Here is a 22,979-nt window from a genome sequence, read left to right as displayed (position 1 = left end):
CTGCCCAAGGGGAACAGGGGAGCAAGGTGGGCAGAAGGGGGACAGGAGATCCTCACTCTCCGCCAGGCCAGGAACACAGGCCAGGGCCCAGGTGATGGCTGTTTTGCACCCTCCACAACACCAGAGTCCAAGGCTGAAGAGACCCCCAGCAATCTCCTCAGGTTTCTTAATTGGGGGAACCCTTGCGGCAGCAGGAGGGTGGGGGGAAGAGGAGCCCAGGTAGTAGTAAGTGGGGGGAGGGGGAGGCTATGATGGGTGGGATGCCAGAGTAAGGTTCCCAATGGGGGCCACAGCCAGGCCCTGAGTCTGGAGAAAACAGGACCATGATGCTTCTGGCTTCCCTTCTGATCGGCCCAGGGAGGCTTCCCCGAGAAGGGGGCTACCTCTTCTTGTCACCTGAACCGTGGCTCAGCGGCCTCCCCTGGGGCAGAGCAGGCCCTGCTTGACCCCTACTACTGACAGCTGTTTTTTTGTTTGTTTGTTTTTTAAATTTCAGAGAGGAAGGGAAAGGGAGAGAAAGATAGAAACATCAATGATAAAAATCATTGATCCGCTGCCTCCTGCACGCCCCCTACTGGGGCTCGAGCCCGCAGTCGCAACCCAGGCGTGTGCCCTTGATCAAACTCCAACTTCATTCCGCAGGCCGATGCTCTCTCCACTGAGCACTTGACAGCTTTTTATTTGATCTGCGGCCAGCTCCCCACAGCAACAACTCCGCGATCAAGGGACTGCGTGGGTCGCAGTGCGTGTCTCCAGGGGGCGGCACCCGGGAAACTCCCTCCTCAGGGCGGCGGCCCACTGGCGGCAACGGTTTCCACAATACGGGGGCAAGGGCAGCCCGTTCGCGGGGACCCCCTGGCCGGGGAAGGGGTCTGACATCCTGGCTGCTGTCTTTCCGGGACCCCAGGATATGCTCGAGCCTCAGTACTCGTAACCACGAAATATGTTTTTAGCTTCCCCACGCCACCTTCCCGGGAGAACTGCAGCCCAGGCGCAGACGGACTTCGTCCCGGGGGTACGCATGCGCAGAGGTGGGACGCGCACGCACAGACTGCCCCCACACAGCACTCCCACTCCTGGAATCTGCGCATGCGCGCCGCGGCGGGGCGTGGGCGGGGCTCTGGTGGCCTGCCCCATACCCCAGCGTCCACCGCGGCAGCAGGCACTGACGTGGCTGCCGTCAGCGCCGCCATCTTGTGGGAGCGAAACCAACGCCTGGCTCGGAGTAGCAGCAGCACCGCGGCTGCCGAGGGTGAGGCAGGGGCCGTGGGCCAGCGGGAACTGCGGCCGGGGGCTGGCCTAGGCCGCGCGAGTCCCTGCCTACTGCGGCTGGAGCGGCGGGGCAGGGAGGGCCGACGCCGGTCCGGGGGCCGCGGTGAGGGCAGAGGCGAGGCGAGGCTGGGCCGGGGACCATGGTGGGGGCCGAGGCTGAAGCGAGGTGAGGCAGGGCTCGGGGCCGCGGTGAGGGCCCAGTCTGAAGCGAAGCGAGGCCGGGCTGGGGACCGAGGCGAAGCCAGACGGTAAGGGTCGAGGCCCGGCTGGGGCCGGGGTCGAGGCCAAGCTTGGGACCGAGGCGTGGTGGGGCGGGCGCGTAGGGCTAGGCTGGAAGTCTAGTTGAGGCCGGGAGGGGGTTGGGTCCGGGGCCAGTCACTCGCTGGGGGTCAAGGCGAGGTCGAGTTGAGATCTGGCCGGGGGGTCAGTCTCCGGCTTAGACCCCACAACAGCCCCGAGCCTCCCAGAGCCGCCGGGGCTGGCGCCCGGAAGTCGGGCCCGGCCGTGGGCTCCCCTGGAAGCCCCGTTTCCTGCTCCGCCTCCCGCCTCGGGGTTTAGAGGACCAGGAAACTGAGGCCTCAGTCCCGGGACGCAGCCAAGGTCACGCGATGACCAGGGTTTGAGCCCAGTTCCTGTTTGCTTCGGGGACGGGACGGGCTGGGTGGAGTGGGGTGGGGCCGGGGTTCCTGGGCCCTGCTGTGGGGCGAGGCCCTAGGCCTAGGGTCTGAATGAGAACGCCTGTGCAGGGTCCTTTATCAGAGCTTGCTGCAACGCCGAGCTTGTTTCTTGGGCCCCGTTGGCAGAGTTTAGAACACTTTTCCGAGCTGGTGAATCTTTGACCTACCCGTAGAACGATGGCCTCCCTAACAGAATGCCTTAACACTTTCTTGTTGCACAATCCAGGTGGTTATGGTCAGTAAAATTGTAGCTGTGTTAATAAGGCTTGGCAATTAATTACAGAGTACTTAAAATATTAGCTAGTCAGCTCAGATGGCACTTCTTAACTAGGTGGCACTCTCCAAATTTCCTCAAAATATGAAGTTGCTGTTTTAAATGAATTGAGCGGAATTGCACAAGAAGTTATTGGCAAGAGAGGAGGGCATTCAAACGCTTTGGAGTGGTTTGGGAAGTCACTGTTGAGAGTTGTATAGTAGGTGCCACTACTGGTGTTCCACTGGTCAGCTCTGGTTTGTTTTGTTTTTTAAATACTTTTATTGATTTCAGAGAGGAAGAAAGAGATAGGAACATCAATGGTGAGAGAGAATCATTGATAGTCGAGCCCATAATCCAACATGTGCCCTGACTACCCCTGACCTGGAATCCAACCATGATCCGATTCATAAGTCAAACCTCAACCATTGAGCCATGCCAACCTGGGTCAGCTCTAGTTCTTGTTTCAGAACTAGTGGTCAGCACTTTATTCTGCCAGCTATTTTGCACGATGGGTCTTGCGTTTCCAGCAGTGTGTCTGAAAGAGTGAGATGCTGAAGTGCATTATGGCCCTTTGCTGGGGCAATTCCTAGTATCAACTAAGTGTGTTGTCCTCAAGAGTTTTGAGCAACTTCCATGAGTAGCCAAATCTAAGAACTTGAATGCATGGTGCTACTAGCTAGTTGGGTACAAAGTTAAGAGTAATTGAGTGTGTGTATGTTAATCACAAATTTGGTCACATTTTTAGAATGTGCTATTTTCTTCTCATAAAAGTTTTCTCTCCATAATGGACAGAATGTAGCTGTGCCTCCTCACAGGTGTCACTGTCTTCAGGAATGTCTTGTCGAAAGTAAGTCCTTATCACTTGGACATTAGGAACATGCTATTTCCCGTGAGGGCTGTCTTCAGATACAGGTATTCAGAATTGCTACTTCAAAAACACTTAAAATAGTTGGCTTGGATAATAGCTGACTCACATACTTTTTAGTTCACCACTAAGAAAGTTAGTAGAAAGCAAAAACTGGTTCTGTGCTTCTCACAGTTCTGGTTTTTAAATTGTGTGGTCTAGCTATTTGCTTTACCTCTTGCACAATTTGAAGAGGACATTCAGACCTGCTAAGCTGCCTCTACCAAGACCAAATTTTCTTGAAACTATAAGAAGGTACATTTTGATTTATCTGTAGATTTCAGTGGAATTTGATGTGGAGTATTGGTCACAGGGATGATTTGGAGGGTCAAATGGGCACAGGAATAAACCTAACCAAGGAGAAAACTTTGTGCAAGTTCATCAATAGTATGTTAATTTGGTTTGAGAGAGCTGAATCAGTTTTCTTGAGCTTTTCCAATTTTGCTTTGACATGCATTTAAATGTGCTCTTGATCACATAAGGTAAGTCTTCCTAAGGGTTGTGATAGTTTACTGAGCAAGTGTTTCAGATCCCAGCTAGGTTGGGCTTGCCAATACCATTCATGACCGTCTCTGTGTCCCATCAACATTCTTCCCATTGACTTCCAACCTTTGTAGAATTAGGAGAATGAAAGGAAATAAAATGCACATCTGTCAGAGGTGGGTGGGAGAGAAACATGAATGAAAAGTTTCATTTTAGATCTTAAAATTAGAAAAGAACTTATCTCTTGTGCTCTGTCTGCACCTCTGTGGGATGGATGGTGTTAAAGATGTCCTTCCAGCATCATCTGAGGTGGTCTTTTGGAAATGATTTTGACCTACTAGTAGGGTTGGGTGTACCCTTCCTACTGGCAAGTAAAGGACACCTTGGAGAATATATGAGTGTATGTGTGTGGGAGGTTGATTTCAGGTCACATATAACATCTCAGCTCACTTCCTTCATCTTAGGTTCTGTCCTTTTATGTTAGAAATCCTTTAAAATATAGTTGCATTGCACCTGTTATGACTAGCTGTGTCACTATTCTGGAAGATGTTCAGAATTCTCAGAAGGATCAGATGACCTGATTAACTTGGGGGGGGGTACTTAACACAAAAACATCAAAGCTTAGTATTCCTAGGAAAGTACTCTGGGTGAGCACCATTGATATCTCTATACTTTCTTTATATGAGTTCGAAGGAATGGTGAGTCTGCCTGATGTAGGAACCTACCTCCTTGTCCTTAAAAGATCCTTTGTTCCTGTGGGGGTTTGTTTGTTTGTTTGTTTGTTTGTTTGTTTGTTTGTTTGTTTTATGTGTGTGTGTGTGTTTGCATGCAGTGGCACAAGAACTTGGCAACCTGTCATCAGCAAACAGAAAGGGAAGAGGCAGGGAAAAGAACAAATTTTACTACACACACAGCAATTGAGAGTGATTCTGTTTAAGATTCAAATGTTTTTACGCACCTCTGAGGCTACAGGGGTGACTGTTAGTATAGGGCAGTGGTCGGCAAACTGTGGCTCACAAGCCACATGCGGCTCTTTGGCGCCTTGAATGCGGCTCTGCCACAAAATACCACGTGCGGACGCACACGTACAGTGTGATTAAAACTTGGTGGCCCATGCGCAGAAGTCGGTTTTCGGCCTGGGCGAGTCTATTTTGAAGAAGTGGCGTTAGAAGAAGTGGGAGGTGTCGGTCGGGCGACGGGGGACAGGAGACAGCACGGTGCAGGTGGGCCACAGGATACGCAGCGCGGGGGAGGCGCACGATTCATGCACGAGTTGAGGATTTGAGAGTTGGAAGGGGTTGACCTCAGCGAACGTACCTCAATCAGATTGAGGACGTTTTTAGCAAAGGCCAGCTTAGGAGTACCCTAATTAAGTTCATAACAATGTACCTACCTATATAGTTTAAGTTTAAAAAATTTGGCTCTCAAGAAATTTCGATTGTTGTACTGTTGACATTTGGCTCTGTTGACTAATGAGTTTGCCAACCACTGGTATAGGGCATAAATTAATAGGAGGCTCAGGTATAACCCATACACATTTTCAGAAGTTACTGTATATAGTGCATTTTGGAAATGTTGGTTAATGTTTAATCAAAGTTTAATAAGTAATGCTCCTCAAAGGGGTGCTAGCAAGTCATAATGTAAAATACCTATCATCTTTCATTTGTGTTATATGTCAGATTGTTTTTGCTGTACCCTATCAGTTTAACTTAGGTACAAATGGCCAAGAAAGCAATTTTAAGATTTTGTCTAGACCCATTCACGAAGAGTAGGAATGAAGGCAAAGTTAGATGTGCTAGTATTTTGATAATCAGAACAAAAGATGTCTTTTAAGTTTCTTCTCTGTAGATGAGTATGCAGGTCCTAATTAACTGATTGGATCCATTAATTTATATTTAAAACACTACATCTTTTGTCAGTTTTGCTTAATATAATTATAGCTTCTAGCATTTCTCTTCTGTCAAAGTGATAATAGTATTTTGCCAGTTCTTGGGGAGCTCAATGAAAATGTATTGAGTCACCAGTTGCGGGCACCTAAGGGCAGGTATAGGAAGCAGATTGTGCATACATCCCTGCCATTAGGCGCTCACCTTTGCCCTGAGTTGTCACAGTGTCCCCACAGCCCTGATCTCACTGGACCATCAAAGGAATGTTCAGACGGCACCACTCATGTATAGTTTTAAACCAGCATGAAATTCGTTGTTGACTTGACAGGTTTTTCCTAACAAACTAATATTTTGGGAAAGCATATTTGTAGACATGTATGATTAATAGTTTTGCTTTTTAATCCGTAAGGGCCCTGGTTAAGTGCGCTTTTACAGTTCTTCTCTCCTTGATGGTGAATCCTTTGGGTGCCCAGGGAGGTACACAGTGGAGGAAGAAGGTACAGGTATAAGGAGAATGGTGAGTTCTGGATAGTGGAGATCCTGCTGGCAGAGTGGGGCCTGGTCTCTACAATGAACAGAAAGGGAAGGCAGGCCAACAGTACACAGAAAGGGGCAGACGGTAAATTTGGCCTATCAGAAGGATAGGGAATAAGCGTGGGGGATGGGGGAAGAGAGGTATGAGGGAGCAGTGGATCTGTGGGAGAAATAGGAAGCTTCTAGGGAGGGGAACAGTGAGTACAGAGTCCCTGGAGTGGTTTTGGAGACCTGCCAGAAGCAGAGTGAGTGAGGAGCCAGAGGGAAGTCTACTGGTGTGTTCCAGTGGGCCTTAGAGGGGCTAGCTCCACAGAAAGGGTGTTTGGGGAATTTGTGAGAGCAGCAAGAATGCATTCTGTGTGATTTTCATATCTTAGACCTAATTCTGTTTTATCTACAAAGACAATAATTTCCGTTTTTTGGCATGGTTTTAATAGATGTTTTGAATTTTCCAGGAAGTCAGGGAGTGGGGTTTATATTTTGTTCTTTGCAGAACCTTCCCATGAGTTGCTTTCTTTTTCTGCTTCATGGACAGTCCCCTAGTGCCTGAGCTGCAGGTACTGGCTCTGGCAGTGTGCATTGTGGCAGGCTTCTGCGGTGGTTCTTTGACAGCCTCCCTCAGCTGATGGTGTGGTTGTGCCCAGTATTGAAGCATGTGTTTTATTCTAAGTCACTATCCTTCATTTCCCCATTACATTACAGTTGGGCAATATAATGGGTGTTTTACAATCGGAGCAGATGTTGGTTGTGTTGTCTGCTAACTTCCTTTCGTGACAGTGGAGGTGGTGCTGTGAAATGCCCATTCTGACCTGTGTAAGGACCCTGAATTAGCATGTGGTGTTTCAGTCTCCTCTTACTGGTATTGAGAACACCTTGTGGAGTGGAAGCTACAGGCTGTTGAGGTGTCAGAGAGGAGATGAGGTGGCTGTACCAGGGCACAGGCACATGATGGTGCGGATGCATCTTTCAGAGGGAGAGGTGGAACTTGCTGGTAAAGCAGACAGATTTGGGGGTGAGAGAGATGGAGAAAGGGATTGTAGGTATCTAAGAAACTGGGAGAAAGTTGCTCAGGTTAAAGTGAGGAAGGGTGGGCCCTTTATGTTGGAGGGTTAGAATTCGCTGGGAGATTTGTGTATGGATGGGATGGTAGGAATGGGATAGCTAGGATGAGGGCGGGGTCTAGCTGGGAATAGAATATGGGCCATGTTCAGGGGCCACACTCCTCTGGAAGTAAATGGCTGAGAGAGGCAGTGTTGCGGTGTGATTGTACCAGACACAGAGTGCAGAGGACAATGGCAGGGATCTGGGAGATTTTAAGGAGAGGCTAGTGTGAGGAGGTGTGTGAATGAGATTTCTCTTGACACTACGGCTTCTGTTTAAAGCAGTGGTTCCCAATCTTTTTTTGGCCATGCCCACCTACACATCTCTAAAATCCTGATGCCCCACCTGTGACATAAAATTCTTACTATTCAAAAAGTGAACTTGTATTCATATGGAGGAATCCTAAAAGGCCATTAACTTGGTCTAAACCAGCTTCCAAAGAACATGGCATCCATAAAAGAGAAAAATAACGAACAAAAGGACAGTTGAAGTACTGAGGAAGAAATCACTAAAAAAATTGTTAAAAATAATCCTATATATGCTAATATGCAAATCGACAGAACTGCGGAATGACTGGTCGCTATGGCGCACACTGATCACCAGGGGCCAGACAACGCAAGAGCTGCCCACTGGTGGTCAGTGTACTCCTACAGGGGGAGCGCCGCTCAGCCAGAAGCCCTGAGCTGGACTCATGGCTGGCAAGCGCAGCAGCAGTGGTGGGAGCCTCTCCTGCCTTGATGGCAGCGCTAAGCCGTCAGACATCCCCCAAGGGCTCCAGGACTGTGAGAGGACGCAGGCCAGGCTGAGGGACATGCTGCGCGCGCGCGCTCTTCTCCCACCCCCCCCCCCAGTGCACGAATTTCGTGCACCAGGCCTCGAGTAACACATACATATATATATAAAAAGAGGCAATATGCAAATTAGTCCAGGACGCCATAGCAGTCACAACCAGCTCAGGAGGAGGGGCCTGGCAGGGGCCCAGAGCTTGAGAGAACAATAGACAGGGCAGCCACGCCTGGAGCCGGAGAGAACAACATGCAGGGGGGCCAGCCCTCAGCCCCAGCCCCACGCACGGCTGGGTTCGATTCTGATCAAGGGCATGTACCTAGGTTGCAGGCTCCTCCCTGGCCGGGGCCCAGGTCAGGGCTCATGCAGGAGGCAACTAATCAAAGTGTGCCTCTCACAATGATGTTTCTGTCTTTCCCTCTCTTTTCCGCGCTCTCTAAAAATCAATGGGAAAATATCCTCATGTGAGGATTAAAGAAAAAGAAAAAGAAAGAAATGTCATATCCTATGAAAGAGACATCTTGAAAATGCCTAAAGAAAGTTGTCATTTTTTCATGGTGAAGGGACTGGAGTTCGTGTTGATGAAAATACCTTGACGGCAGCTGGCAGTGGCAGCAGCAGTGGGGTGATGGGGTTGGCACCTTCCCCTGAACAGCCCGGTTGTGGGCCTAAGCCGTCAGTGGGACATCTCCTGAAGGCTCCTGGACTGTGAGAGGGGGCAGGCAGGGTTGAGCCCCCCCCCCCCCACATGAATTTCATGCACCGGGCCTCCAGTAATAATATGAAGTGATACGAAAAAATAGCAAGTCAAGTTTCAAAACATATAACAGAGAGCTGAAATGCATGAATATGTCACAATATAAATATATATGAGCCCCTAGAACAGTGATGGCGAACCTATGACATGCGTGTCAGAGGTGACACGCAAACTCATTTTTTTTGGTTGATTTTTCTTTGTTAAATGGCATTTAAATATATAAATAAATATCAAAAATATAAGTCTTTGTTTTACTATGGTTGCCAATATCAAAATTTCTATATGTGACACGGCACCAGAGTTAAGTTAGGGTTTTTCAAGATGCTGACACGCCGAGCTCAAAAGGTTCGCCATCACTGCCCTAGAACCATAAGAAATGCAACAAATTCACTGTTAATAACTCATTCTTTAATTGCCCCCCTTAAAAATCAAGTTGTCCCCTGTGGGGGGTGTGCCCCATGTTGGGAACCGCTAGTCTAATGTGTGACAGAGGTTGGAAGAAGTCCATTGAGAGGATACTGTGGCCTCTCAGGCAAGAGCAGCAGCTTTCTTGGAGGATGAGAAGGACATCCTGAGCCCTGCACCTCTGTGTGCACTTGAGCTGGCACTGGCTGCCACTGTGGCAAGTCTGGTAGGGGACTTGTCCCAAAGATGGAGGGATCTAACTGAGACTCTCAACCCCCTGCTGCACTTTCTTTTACTGATCATCGGGAAGCCTGTGCCTTAGAAAAAGAGGTGGGGCTGCAATTTTTAAAATACTGTTTTCAAAATGAAAGTTCCCTGAAGGCAAAAATCAGTTTTTGGAGATTGGCTTCCCCCTCACCAAAGCCCCTGTGCCAAGAAAACCTCAGGGACTGCCTGCCATTTTGAAGCTTAGAAGGGTTCTGAGGGTTCCTGGTTGCAGTTCCTCTTTTCTTCAAGGGTATGGAGAGTGGTCTTAGAGCCCCACCCTAGTGTTGGTAGAGGACTGTGTCCGCATGATGGGCCTGGGTGGACTCTCTGAGAAGGCACCAGAATAGAGTCTGCAGAGGCTTCTGCACGTTTGCAATGCTCACATGATTAAAAGAGTAGAGTGACAGAAACAAAGGAATGTGATTTATTTTGCAGTAGAAATCAGAATCCTGAGTCCTCTTCTCCATGTTCTCACTATTAGAACTGAAATCCAGGACTATGTGGTGTGCCCCCCTTTCTCTCTGTTGGGTGTGGGGGTGTGCATGTCTGGGGTTGAAGCTGTTAGCTGCATGAGAGGGTCCCAGTATCACTGACAAGCAGCTTTTGATGTTGCTTGACCTAGAGGCAGGTGAGGGGGGAAGAACAGACACCACTGTTGCAGCACTCTCCTTCACCACTTGTCAGTTGGATCACTGAGTATTGTTGGCCTCTGTGTGCCCAGCTCTGTTCTCCTCACACAGCTTTTCCTTTTGTGAGTGTGGTGACTGTTAGCCCCGCAATGTGTAAAGGGTGCGCTGAGAATAAAGATGAAAAGACCCTCCTGTGGAAGATGGTAGCATTTGAGCTTGGCTTCAGAGGCTGAGCAAAAGACCTGGTGGGCACAGCATGGAGAAATGGGTGTAGTGAGTCACTGGGACTGCAGCTGGGGTTAGAACACACCCAAGGAACTTCGTGAAGCATTTCAAACTGATCCCAAACTGCTGGTCCTCTGGTTCCTACTTTATGGATCAGAAGAACTCTAGTTGACATCCAAAGAACCACTAATAACCTGCAAAATTAGTAAGGCATTAATGGTAGGACACCTTTAGGTGTCTGGGTTCTTTAGAGTTGCCCCTGCTTTGTATTTTAGACATATATTAATTTTTCTCCATTTTTAGTTTCATTTGTTTTGGGTTAACACAAAACTGTATTTTTGGCCTTTGATTTTTTTCTAGGAACAGGTCCTTCAGACTCAACTGCAATTGAGGTTAGACAGAGGGTATCTGCATCCTTACTTCCAGAGTAGAAGTACTCATTAGGGTCTAGGGTCCTGGTGGCTCCACAACAGAGGACCTGGACACCGCCCCATTCCACAGGCCAGAATACTCAGTCGGCCTTAATGGCTGCGGGGGGAAGGGGACAAGAATGTAGGATTGTTCTGGAGCCCAGGGACAAGTCAGAGAGAGGAAATAAAGATAAGCAGGGGTCTGGCATAAGAATAGGTGCACAGAGCTGTGAGAGCTGTTCCTGGCTTAGCTCCAAGCTGTGGGTCTCGTCCATCCTGGTTTCACTTTCATTTGGGCTAGCCAAGTGGTCAGCAAACTGTAGCCCCTTGAGTGTGGCTCTTCCACAAAATACCACGTGCGGGTGCGCACATACAGTGCGATTGAAACTTTGTGGCCACACTCAAGGGGCCAGAGAGCCACATGTGGCTCGCGAGCCACAGTTTGCTGACCACTGGGTTAGCCCATCTAGTAATTTGCTTCCAGCTGTAGGTTTCAGGTCATTAAGTGAGTTTGGTAAATTGTTTTGAGTATGATTATCTTCTCTCTATATATAAAAGCCTAATATGCAAAGTGTCCTCTCAGGAGTTTGACCACCCGAGAGTTCGATTGCTCGCTATGACATGCACTGACCACCAGGGGGCAGCGCATAATGAAGGGAGGCCCCAGCCAGCAGCCACTAGGGACCCTACCCGTGCACAAATTTCGTGCACTGGGCCTCTAATATTTAATAAGTAAAACTTTAATATTGAGAATAAAGGGGAACTACAAACAATAAATATGCCTATCAATTAAATACTTTTGTAGGTAGTGGTAAGTAGGATTAATTGCACTTATGCTGTTCCTACATGTGCCTTATGGTTGCTGGGTGCCTGTTCACTTAGATCAGTGATGGCAAACCTTTTGAGCTCGGCATGTCAGCATTTTGAAAAACCCTAACTTAACTCTGGTGCCGTGTCACATATAGAAATTTTTTGATATTTGCAACCATAGTAAAACAAAGACTTGTATTTTTTGATATTTATTTTATATATTTAAATGCCATTTAACAAAAATCAACCAAAAAATGAGTTTGCGTGTCACCTCTGACATGCGTGTCATAGGTTTGCCATCACTGACTTAGATAGTGACAGTGGCTCCTGGGTGTTCAATTCATGTTACTGTAGACCAAGCATGTCAAACTCAAAGGCTAACACAGGCCAAATAAGCAAAATTTAAGTTTATGTGGGCCGCAAAAAAACAAAAGCTTCAATTTTCATAGAAGCGTAGGTTTATTTCTATAGAGACATGCTGAATACAAAGGGCTGAAATAAATGAGTAATCATTAACATAAAATAATAGAACAAAATTAATATTTTTTTCTTGAACATTAACTTATCAGACACTGAGTAACTGCACAAATTAATAAGTGTAATGCAAATAAACCTATTTTTCTTGTTCTTGGAAAGCGAAATATTTCCTGTTGCACACACCAAGTCAGTCCAAGACTAATGACATGGCAGTTGGCTGCTGAAATATTCACTGCTAGTATTTGTAGAAAGAAATGGTGCACAGGGGTGTAAGGAAATGAATGCAACACAATTATAGTAATCAGTCATTAGTGAGTGTTGTCCATTAATAATCTACATATATAAAAGCCTAAGCGACCCTTACCACTGGACAGCCGGACAACCAGCTGGTAGCTATGATGCACACTGACCACCAGGGGGCAGACACTCAACACAGGAGCAGTCCCCTGGTGGTCAGTGCGCTCCCACAGCAGTCCCTCCCCCCCAGCCCACCCCAATTGGGACTGGGCGAGATGGCCCCATCGCCGGCCAAGCCAAGGGACCCCACCCATGCACGAATTTGTGCACCGGGCCTCTAGTTATGTATAACAGGACATTGTAAAAATTAAGTTATGAAATTTTTATTAAAATGTTTCTTACATATCATTGTAGCCGCAAAAATATTTGTTGCATGCGGCCCATGGGCCATAAGTTTGACATGCTTGCTGTAGACCAAGAGTCATACATGAATGAAACTCATTTCTAGCTGTCATTTTAAGGATTTTTACCGTGAATCTTAAGCTGGCAAAGAGTGATCTAAATTGAATTTCACTGGTTGCTCCTCCTAAGAACTGGACCTTACAAGTAATGCTCTCCTTCAGGTGTGGGAGATGCTGGGCAAAGGATGTATTAGAGGCCAACCCTCGGTGTAAGAATGCTGGCCTTCCTTGGGGTGAGGGTCACAGGGGGCAAAATCTTGCATAGAGGCCAACCCTTGTGCTTGATTGGTTCCTGAAAAACATCCTGAAAGTTTTGTTGTGAAAAACAACGAAACTCCAAACTCGCCTGTAAATGCATACCAGAATGATACAATTCTAAAATATTGTTGCATGTTCTTTTGTTTATTGAAAGGGTGGGTCAAAAGGTACAAACTTCCAGTCTTAAGATAATTAAGTAATAGGGTGCTGACTGTAGCTAACATACTGTGTATCATACATTTGAAAGAATTCAGAGAGTAGATATTAAAAGTTCTCATCACAAGAAAAAAAATGTTAATTGTGTGAAGTAGTGGGTGTTAACTAACAACTTTTATGGTGATCATGTCACAATATATGTACATATCAAATCATGTTGTACACCTGGAACAAATACAGTGTATATATCAATTATATTTGAAGGGGAAGAAAAAATAAAGTTCTCACAACTTCTTTAGATCCACTAAGTGTCTCAGGCTGAATGTTGTTCTGAGCCTGTTGTTGATGCATATCTTTGTCACAGTTGTATTAGGCCTGTGAGGTATACCTTCTTATCACTAGTATTGACACAATCAGTTTTCCTCTTAACACTAATTTTTACAAAGTAATGACAAACTGTAGTATACTACCCAATTACAGAAAAACATCAAAGCTACAGAAATTGAATATTGGGCTATCTGGCAGAGTTAATGGCTTGATGCTTTATTTCGCTGGTGTATAAGAGTCCGAAGGTGATACACACAAAAAGTAGTTTGAAGCCTGTGCATGTAGAAGATCTGCCTTTAAATTTAAATTCTGTGTGTCAGGGATGAATTGGACTTTTGAGTGATGGATATTCTGAATACATATGTTGAGAAAATGTTTTGTAATGTCTGTCAGTTTCTCCGGAATTTTCACTTTGTTAATTTTTCTCATACTAAAACAGACTATTTTATCCTAGTAACTTACACCTCAATAAACGACTTTTAAAAAGGCAAAAAGAGAAAAAAATAAAAAGGAAAAAAAGCTGTCATCCAGCTGTTCATTTGAGTAGGGATTATCCATCTTAACCCCATTTACAGAGAAGACCAATGCAGCTCATCCCATCTTCAGCGCAAAGTGTAGTTCAGTTCTCCCTTTCTGGGTCGCTGGGTCACACTTTTTGTTTTGTTTCCCAAGCTATGCTCTGCATTGGTGGTGTCTTCTTCCTAGTGATCCCAACCATTTAGGTCATCTAGATGTTCGCTGTTAAAGAGATTCTGTTACATAAACCAGCTCTAACGGTTTCAGAAAACCTGACAGACTTTCCTTCTGCAGAGACAAGTTGCACAAGTCTGATGATTGCAAATTCTGAAGTAGAGCTACCTCTGCTTCTTTTGAAACCACTGAGGCTTGGTGGTGATGCAGAGGGCCAGGTAGAGGGCACAGGTACACTTATTTCTCTAAAGCATTTAAAGCAGTCATTTATTGGCGTCCGATGGATGTTTTCCCCAGGGAGGCCCCATCATTTGCCTTGTTGGCCTTTAGATCTTTGCATGTGGGAGTTGTGTTCTATTCTTGGCTTCAATGCTGGAATGCTACCCTAAAGGTCCTGTCTGCTCTCAGAGAAGGGCCTCTGTTACTCTTGCATTTTCTAGATAGGTCATTTGCAGACTCACAGGTGCGGAGGAAGGGTTCTGCTGAAAAAGTGTCTTCTCTGCTCACTACTACGATGAACCTGAAAACGGGTTTTGCTTGAGTGTGGGGGGTTCTAGTAGAGTAAAAGATGAAATAGCACCTGGGCTGGGTGTCCCATCCCCACAAGTTGGAATCTGTGCCAAAAGGATGGCACAACTCTGGTGGCCAGTGTTGAACTTATATGTTATAACAGATATTGTGTTAGGTCTGGACCTCTAACAAAGCAGTAAACGGTGCTGAGGGGACAGGCCAGGAAGCCACCAGGATTCCTGGGCCAGGTGCAAGGTGGGTACAGATGCTTGTAGTGGGGAGAGACAAAACGCTGTGTACCCTAGTATCTTAAGTCTTGAGACTTGGTGCTCATCCCCATCCTGGTTCTGCCACCAAGTGTGACTTTCCTCTATGAAGCTACATGACTTTGATCTGTTTAAAAACAGAGTGAAGAGGATGGGGACCATGCTGATAATCAGGACTCAGACACAGACCCGGGGGGGGGGGGGGGGTAAAGATAGGGACTATGCATACAGAGGCCACACCCAGGTGTGGGAGTTTTACCTGGAGATGTTCCCTCTGCCCTGATGGGGTTGGGGAGGATACAGATAACCTTTTAATCCCTTGGTGAGTAGGGGTGTGTTTTGTGTTTTTTGTCAGTTTTTGTGAAGGGGATACTTGAACAACAAAACAAGCATAAATAGCAGTACTCCATCCTGCTTCTCAGGAATGGCCCTTTCATCATTTGACTGTACCTCCATATGAGTGTGTCTGTTTGGATGGTGAGGGTGGGCCCTTCATACCACAAGTTCTGGCCTTAGCAAATAACAGTAACTATTGTGACTAAGTAAACATTGTACACTGTTGAGCTAAGAGGTGACTGTCTTATGTTTTCTTTTGTTCATTTTTATCTTTGGATTTTTTTTTTTTTTCTATGTACCTGTCATTAATTTTTCCCCAACTCCCCTGGAATTGCCAAGCCCCATGTTTAAACCATGTAGGTAGTAATGGTTGGGCTGACCGCTGCTCAGGCCTGGGGCAACCTGGCATTTCTCATCTGACTTTTGCTCTCTCTGCCTTATATCTACTTCATACTTTGCCTAGTATTAGTGGTTTACAGTGCGCTTCTTTCTGATCTCTGGATACCAAGTTTAAAGTTCTTTGACCATTGGTGTTCTGGAATTTAGTCTGCTTTGAGTGAATGGGTTTGTTTCATTCTTAGTCAGATGTTGATATTTTTTTTTAAGGGAGCAGTTTTAGGTTCACAGCAAAATTGAAGAGAAGGTACAGAGATTTCCCCTACACACATGGTATGGGAAATCTCTACTATGAACATCTCCCACTAGAGTAACCACCATTGCAGCACCATACATAGTAGCTTCACGGCCCTGAAAATCACCTGTTCTCCAGCAATTCATCCCTCCCTCCCACCACCAACCACCCCTGGCAACCACTGATCTTTTTACTGCCTCCGAGTTTTTGCCTTTTCCAGAATGTCAGATAATGGATTGTACAGTATGTGGCCTCCTCCAATTGGCTCCCTTCGCTTAGTAATACACCACGTTTCCTTCTTTTGATGGCTTGCCATAGCTGATTTCTTTGTAGTGCTGAATAATATTCCATCATATGGTTGTAGAACAGTTTATTTGTTCACCTACTAAAGGACATCTTGGTTGCTCCCAAGTTTTGGCCATTATCAATAAAGCTGCTGTAAACATTTGTGTGCAGATTTTTGTGTCGACATAAGCTTTCAACTCCTTTGAGTTAATACCAAGGAGCACAATTGCTTGTAAGAGTATGTTTCGTTTTGTAAGAAACCTTCCAACGTGGATGCACCATTTTACATTCCCACCAGCTCCTGTTGCCGTATATCCTCAAAGTATTCTCTTCACAAAAACTGTCATAAAAAGTCTTTGACCCAGCCCTAGCCAGTTTGGTTCAGTGGAAAGAGCGTCAGCCTGGGTCCCAGGTTTGATTCTGGTCCAGGGCACATGCCTGGGTTGCAGGCTCAATCCCCAGTTTGGGGCATGCAGGAGATAACCAATCAATGATTCTCTCTCATTTCTGATGTTTCTATCTCTCTTTCCTCCCTTCCTCTCTGAATAAATAAAAATACGTATTTTTTAAGGTATTTGACTTATCTTTAAATCAGGTTGTTTGTTTTCTTACTGGGTTTTAACTAGTTTTCGTGTTTTGGATGACATTTCTTTATTAGGTGTGTCTTTTGCAAATGTTTTCTCTTTCTCCTAAGTATCTTGCCCAGAGTATAGGCTTTCAATTTTTAAAAAAATATATTTTTTTATTGATTTTTTTACAGAGAGGAAGGGAGAGGGATAGAGAGTTAGAAACATCGATCAGCTGCCTCCTGCACACCTCCTACTGGGGATGTGCCCGCAACTAAGGTACATGCCCTTGACCGGAATCAGTCCACAGGCCGATGCTCTATCCACTGAGCCAAACCGGTTTGGCCAGGCTTTCAATTTTAACAAAGTCCAGCTTATCACTTATTTCTTTCCTAGATCATGTCTTTGGTATTATATCTAAAAAGTCATCAGCATGCCCAAGTACATGTTGATCTTTCAAATTCTCCCAGTTTTTTCCCTTTCTTACCCATGTTTTTAATTTTAAAATGTCAAAAGCCCCCAACTGGTTCCATGGTTGAGTGTTGATCTGTGAACGAGAAGGTTACAGTTCGATTCCTGGTCAGGGCACATGCCTAGGTTTCCAGCTGGATACCCAGTGGTGGGGATGAGGGTGGGGGTGGGGCTGGGGGAGGGGGCGGTTCCAGGAAGCAACCAATCAGTGATTCTCATCTTTGATGTTTCTATCTCTCTCTCTCCCTCTCTGAAATCAATAAAAATATATTTTTTAAAAAGTGTCAAAAATGCACTGAAGCTAGTTTGAAAAGAGCTCTACTGGGCATGCCTGGGACCACTGGAGCATCACATTCACGATGGGGCAGCTGACCCATTGAGTGAAATAGGAATGTGAGTTCATGTTCATGTAGATACTTGGATAAGGAAAGGTGGTTTCTTACAGCAGAATGCTAACAGCTGTGAGGAATGACTAGATTAGAAAAGTTCCATTTGACAGTTGTCATGGCAGTTCAGCCAGGAAACGTCAAGGTACTGAAACCTGAGAGGGTGGATGTTTGATGAGCTGGGTGTGTACATTGTCACTCAGTGCTCAGGTGGAGAGAACTTAGAATAGAGAAGACCCCGAGCCTTTTATCAGAGGTGACATGAGGCTTTGAGGGTCAGGACACGCCCCACACGTGGGTGCAGTGGGGCGTGCCTGTGCTAGGCCCATATGATGTCCTTCACTGGTTTCTGACCTCAGCAGTGTAACAGTGGTGCAGCATGGAGAGGCCAGGCCTGGGCAGCACGAGTGCTTGGGGGCCTTCTGGGACTGAGAGCCTACACTTCCTGGCCTATAGCTTCCTGGCCCTTTCTGCCTGCTCTCTGACCTTGGGTGGTAGTTGACAGGATGATGTGACGGGAACCTGGGGTGAGTGTGGCCTAGACATGGCACGAATGTTCTCATATAAGCGTGTTGCCACACCACTTGGGCTGGGCCCCCTCCTCTCTGGAACAGGGGTGACCTCCACTGGTGGGAAAGAGCCGCCCCTGATGTGCTGCCCTGGGGCCCTTGCTGTGCCTTGAACCCAGTGCCCAGGTGTGGTCCCCATGTCCGGCCTGCTGCGGGGTGAGTGCGGAGCTCTCAGTGTGTTGGGAAAGGTTGGCTTCTGCTTTGTTCCGGGAGAGGGGAGTCTAGCTCCCCATGCACTCGTCATCTTGAGCCTGGTCCATCTTTAAGGTTTGGTGGGTCAGTGGAGGAACACTATGGGGCCTTGGTTCAGTTGTTTCTGGCCCCCTTGAAAAGATTAGAGAGTAGCATTCCTTTGAAAACCATGGATGTCAGGTGGTAAAGGTCAGCCTTGTTCATAAGATTCCCAGACTCTTCCTTCTAAGGGTGATTGGGGGGTGGGAGGGGCTTGAGTGCCCAGCAGACAGACTGTTTTTCTTTTCCTGTAGCTCCTCTCCCCTGAGTTTTCAGGAGGAAGCAGGATGTCTGTCTCTCCATTCATGGTGGGAGGGTAGGTTGTCTCTGAGCTGCTCCTGTGCTAAACCCTGGGTTGCATAGAAAGAGACCCAGGGACCCCTTCCTTGTCTCTGCAGGTTTCTCTGGCCAGTGTCTCTCCCTCCAGTCTACAGCATGGGGAATATCTTTGCGAACCTCTTCAAGGGCCTTTTTGGCAAAAAAGAAATGCGCATTCTCATGGTGGGCCTGGACGCTGCGGGGAAGACCACCATCCTGTACAAACTGAAGCTGGGTGAGATCGTGACCACCATCCCCACCATAGGTGAGGAAGCCAGGCCCTGGGGGTGGGGAGGCGGCTGGAGTGGCTGGGGGTTGGCTCACACTGGGCCATGCTCCTGCAGGTTTCAACGTGGAGACTGTGGAGTATAAGAACATCAGCTTCACTGTGTGGGACGTGGGTGGCCAGGACAAGATCCGGCCTCTGTGGCGCCACTACTTCCAGAATACACAAGGTGAGGGCTGGAGGCCATGGCCTGTGGGAGAGGTTGGGTGTCCTCAGCAACTTCGTTGACACCTGCTCCTTGGCAGGTCTCATCTTTGTGGTTGACAGCAATGACCGAGAGCGTGTGAATGAGGCTCGAGAGGAGCTTATGCGGATGCTGGCAGAGGATGAGCTCAGGGATGCTGTCCTGCTCGTGTTCGCAAACAAGCAGGTATGCACTTATATGTGATTGAGCTACCCCAAGGGGCTGGGGGTTTGAAGGGATCACAGGTCAGGTGGGGAGGGATCCGTCTTCCTGATGATCCATGGCTACCATGCCACCCTGCCCTTCCCACCAGGACCTCCCCAATGCCATGAACGCAGCTGAGATCACGGACAAGCTGGGCCTCCACTCTCTGCGCCACAGGAACTGGTACATTCAGGCTACCTGTGCCACCAGTGGGGACGGGCTCTATGAGGGACTGGACTGGCTGTCCAATCAGCTCCGGAACCAGAAGTGAACCGAACTCCTCTCTTCCCCCTCACTCCCTCCTTCACCCTTGCTTTCCTCTCATGTGGCAGATGTGCCCCTGTGGTGTGAGTGCCAGAAGCTGTCTCCATGGTCGGTCCCAGTGTGCTTCATCATGCTGTACATGTGCAGACGCAGCCTGCAACCGGGTTTTTATTTAATGTAAATAGTTCTTGTTTCCAATGAGGCAGTTTCTGGTACTCCTATGCAATATTACTCAGCTTTTTTTATTGTAAAAAAAAAAAAAAGAATCAACCCACTGTTTAGTACTGAGAAGGGATTTTGGGCACCCAGGGCGGGGCCTCTAGGAGTTGCTATGAGATCACCTCAACGCTCCTCCTCTGGGCTTTAAATCTGTGTTGAGATCCATTTTGGTGGTTGGTTTTTAACCCAAACTCAGTACATTTTTTATAATATAAATACAAGATAAGGAGACACTTGAACACAGAGAAGGGAGAAATGTGCCTAGTGTAGGTTCTGCAGTAATGGCTTGAGTCCAGTCTGCCTGTGGTCTGTCTCCCATCTGGAGCGTGCAGTGGGCAGAACTAGCCACAATACATTCTGCATGGTCACTTACGGTCCCTGATTGGCTTTGTCTTGCTGGGTCATATGCATCCCATAGCATTTGTGCTTGTACCTGTGCTTACACCACCGCCTATGGGGGTGGGCTGGGGGCTGCGGCCACCACTCAGGCCCCTTGGAGGGACCCCAGCCTTCCCTTCGGCCAGTGTGGGTCAGCTTAGGTGCTTTGTTGGGACCACTCTGGCCAGAACGGGAGACCCCCATGGTCCCTACACACACTCACTTGCTCCAGGTTGTCTGGATCTCACCAGTAGGAACGCAGGCAGGTGACCGGTCATCTTAGAGCCTAACTCCTCAGAGCCCCCGTCCACATGTGCTTTCACTCCCTCAGCCTGCAAGGGTCAGATTGACATCAAAAACAACAACCTCTACTTTTTTCTTTTGTATTTTGATAAACACTGAAGAAATTAGAGCTGTTAAAATTTATCTTGGGGAAAACCTCAGAACTGGTTTATCTGGTGTCGTGGAATCTCTTACTGCTTTCAATACACGATTAGTAATCAACTGTTTTGTATACTTGTTTTCAGTTTTCATTTCGACAAACAAGCACTGTAATTATAGCTATTAGAATAAAATCTCTTAACTATTTCATGGCTTTCCAGTGCTTGGGTGCCATTGACCAAGGCTGCCTCCTGGGACACAGGCAGGGATGGCTTAGAGAATGTGACCAACCCCCGATTCACCCCAGACCAGTTTCTTGCCAGCACTCCTGAGGGGCTTTGTCATTGGTCTGTCTCCACTAGCAGTCCAGTCCCCAGTCCTGGTCTAGTCTTGGGCCAAGAAGATCCCCATGTGGGGTATGCCTGAGAGGCCAGGGCCTGGGATCACCTACAGTGATTTAGTTCCATATCATTGCTTTGGGAGCCTTTGACCCTCCTGGGCACCCTCCACCTGGCCAATCCAAGGTCCAGGTGTCCTTCCCCCAGAGGCATCCAGCCCTGTGTGTGGCCCAGCCCTCAGCCCTGTTATCTAGTTTCACTAACATGTTTGATAATCAGGGCCAGGGTTCTGAAGACAGAATCATCTTTGCTTTTTAGTTCTTTAAAAAATCAGAAGCAAAATTGAATATATTTCATAATCCAGCCTGGGTTTTGTCTTTACTCAAATGTGATTTATTGTAAGTTTTCATTTCTTGTGTGGATGAGGTGGTGAATGGCTGCAGGCATATCTCCTAGCAGAGGAGCTGGAGGGAGGGTAGGGGAGGTGTGCCTGGAGATCTGTCTGGGAGAAGCAGAGCAGATTCATGGGACAGGGTAGCAGGTCTCTGGGTACCTGAGGAACAAGGGTGTCTCCAAGTATAAAATCACCTTCACCCCCCATCCACCAATTATAAGCACCTTTGTTCCGACTACCTTTTCCCCCTCAGAAAGGCCCACCTGCAGGTGAGCAATTCATTCCCCCCCCCCCCCCGCCACCACCACCACTACCACTAGGAGTCCCCTACCTAGTGAGATCTAAGGTGGTACTGCTAAAACCCAAGGCATCTGACACATTTTCACACATCACTTTCTATTAGGACACTTCAGCTTAAAATGTTTACAGACAGTCCTCGGGTTACATCACCATCTCCCATATATTTATTTTTTTAAAAAGTTCCATCATTTCAATGTATGTACCATATGTGCTTTATGTTTTATATTATTTACTTACCACAAGTAAAGGTCAGGAATTGTTATCTTTTAATTTTTTTTTACTGTTTCACTTCATTACTGCTGTGTATGTGCTCCATGTGAGTGACATAGGTGCTTATGTAGGTGGGTTCCAACTTATGGCGAAATCACATTACATTATGTGGTGCCATAGTAACGGATCTCCGATGTAACCCGAGGACCTACTGTATTTAAGTACAAAGGATGAGTCAACACAAAGAAAAATAGAAGGTAGCAGTAACTGAGCCTAAAGCAGTAGACCTCTCTCTCCTGGGCAGGTTTGTCCTCCTCTGACTGGGGCCACCTGGAGGTGAGGCCTCATCTAGATACCTTGCCTGCTTACAGGGTCCTGGTAGGGCCCCCAGAAGCCTGCTCTCCAGCTCGCTGGGCCTGGCGGGGCACATGCTCAAAGGCTTCACTGAGGACAGGGCCTGCCTGGGGTGAGCTGGGTCTTAGTCACTGTCATGCCCTCGCCTTCTCTTACAACAGGGCACGAAGTCAGAGTAGTGCCTGTGATGGCAAGCCCTGGGGAGTACGGGGAACTGTCTACCACCTGGCCCAGCCCCAAAGGCAGAGCTGCTGCTCCTACATGGCAGGAGCCAGGGACATCAAGGAAGCTTACCTTGGTCCTGTGCTGTTTTTCTCCTCATTCTTGTGCTTCTTTCTTTTCCCTGCTATTCTGATTGTCAGGGCCGTCAGGGGGGTACACAGTGCCAGCAGTCACCATACGGCTATTTCAGATTGAAATTCCTCAGTACGACGTGTGGCCAGCGACTGGCATAATGGGCAGCTCTAATAGGAGCTAAAATTTGTGGGACCTTTTCATGCTCCCTTCCAACACATTTGCCAGATAGTACCTCCTCCTGCACCCCTTAAGTGGCCTCCACAACAGGTGGCCCCATGCACTTCGCGCTATCTGGGCTCCACTGGGCAGTCTTGCGATGGCCCAGGCTCACAACCTAAAGAGGCTCCCCAGAAGAAAAAGGAGCTGGAGACAGGAAGTCAGCAGGCCTACTGAGAGCCCTGAGTCCTATACTCCCAGCCAGCCCTTCCACCCCAGTTGCACCTTCTCGTACCTCTGGGTCTTACAGTCCAGGGAGGCTCCTGGCACCACTGCTCTCCAGGCTGTAGTGCTGCGGAGGGAGCCACTCTTAGGGGGTGCAGGGCTCCAGAACATGCCGAGGGGAGATGGCCCATCCCCAGCCCTCAGCAGGAACA

At 47.5% G+C, this 22,979-nt stretch overlaps 1 protein-coding gene and 1 long non-coding RNA gene across 5 annotated transcripts; one reads left to right on the top strand and one right to left on the bottom strand.

Moving 5' to 3' along the window:
* The first annotated feature begins 1,105 nt into the window (after window positions 1-1,105).
* Window positions 1,106-19,781, top strand: ARF1 (ADP ribosylation factor 1). 3 transcript variants are annotated; one of them, XM_059695809.1, is made up of 5 exons: window positions 1,106-1,252; window positions 18,658-18,842; window positions 18,922-19,032; window positions 19,109-19,233; window positions 19,361-19,781. In XM_059695809.1, the coding sequence occupies exons 2-5, from the start codon at window positions 18,695-18,697 to the stop codon at window positions 19,520-19,522; spliced, it is 546 nt and encodes a 181-aa protein (XP_059551792.1). In that variant the 5' UTR covers window positions 1,106-1,252; window positions 18,658-18,694; the 3' UTR covers window positions 19,523-19,781. The 3 variants fall into 3 exon arrangements, with proteins under 3 accessions (XP_059551792.1, XP_059551794.1, XP_059551793.1); XM_059695811.1 differs by lacking the exon at window positions 1,106-1,252 and adding an exon at window positions 1,262-1,375; XM_059695810.1 differs by lacking the exon at window positions 1,106-1,252 and adding an exon at window positions 1,390-1,520.
* Window positions 19,650-22,756, bottom strand: LOC132234641 (uncharacterized). 2 transcript variants are annotated; one of them, XR_009452908.1, is made up of 2 exons: window positions 22,384-22,756; window positions 19,650-21,384 (listed from the first exon to the last, which is right to left on the bottom strand). It is a non-coding gene; the product is annotated as an uncharacterized LOC132234641 (long non-coding RNA). The 2 variants fall into 2 exon arrangements; XR_009452909.1 differs by lacking the exon at window positions 22,384-22,756 and adding an exon at window positions 21,763-22,353.
* Window positions 22,757-22,979: the final 223 nt, after the last annotated feature.

The sequence above is a fragment of the Myotis daubentonii genome, chromosome 5 (genome assembly GCF_963259705.1).
Source record: "Myotis daubentonii chromosome 5, mMyoDau2.1, whole genome shotgun sequence".
Taxonomy (NCBI): domain Eukaryota; kingdom Metazoa; phylum Chordata; class Mammalia; order Chiroptera; family Vespertilionidae; genus Myotis; species Myotis daubentonii.
Note: the sequence above shows the minus strand (reverse complement) of the source record. Positions and strands in the feature narration are given on the sequence as shown.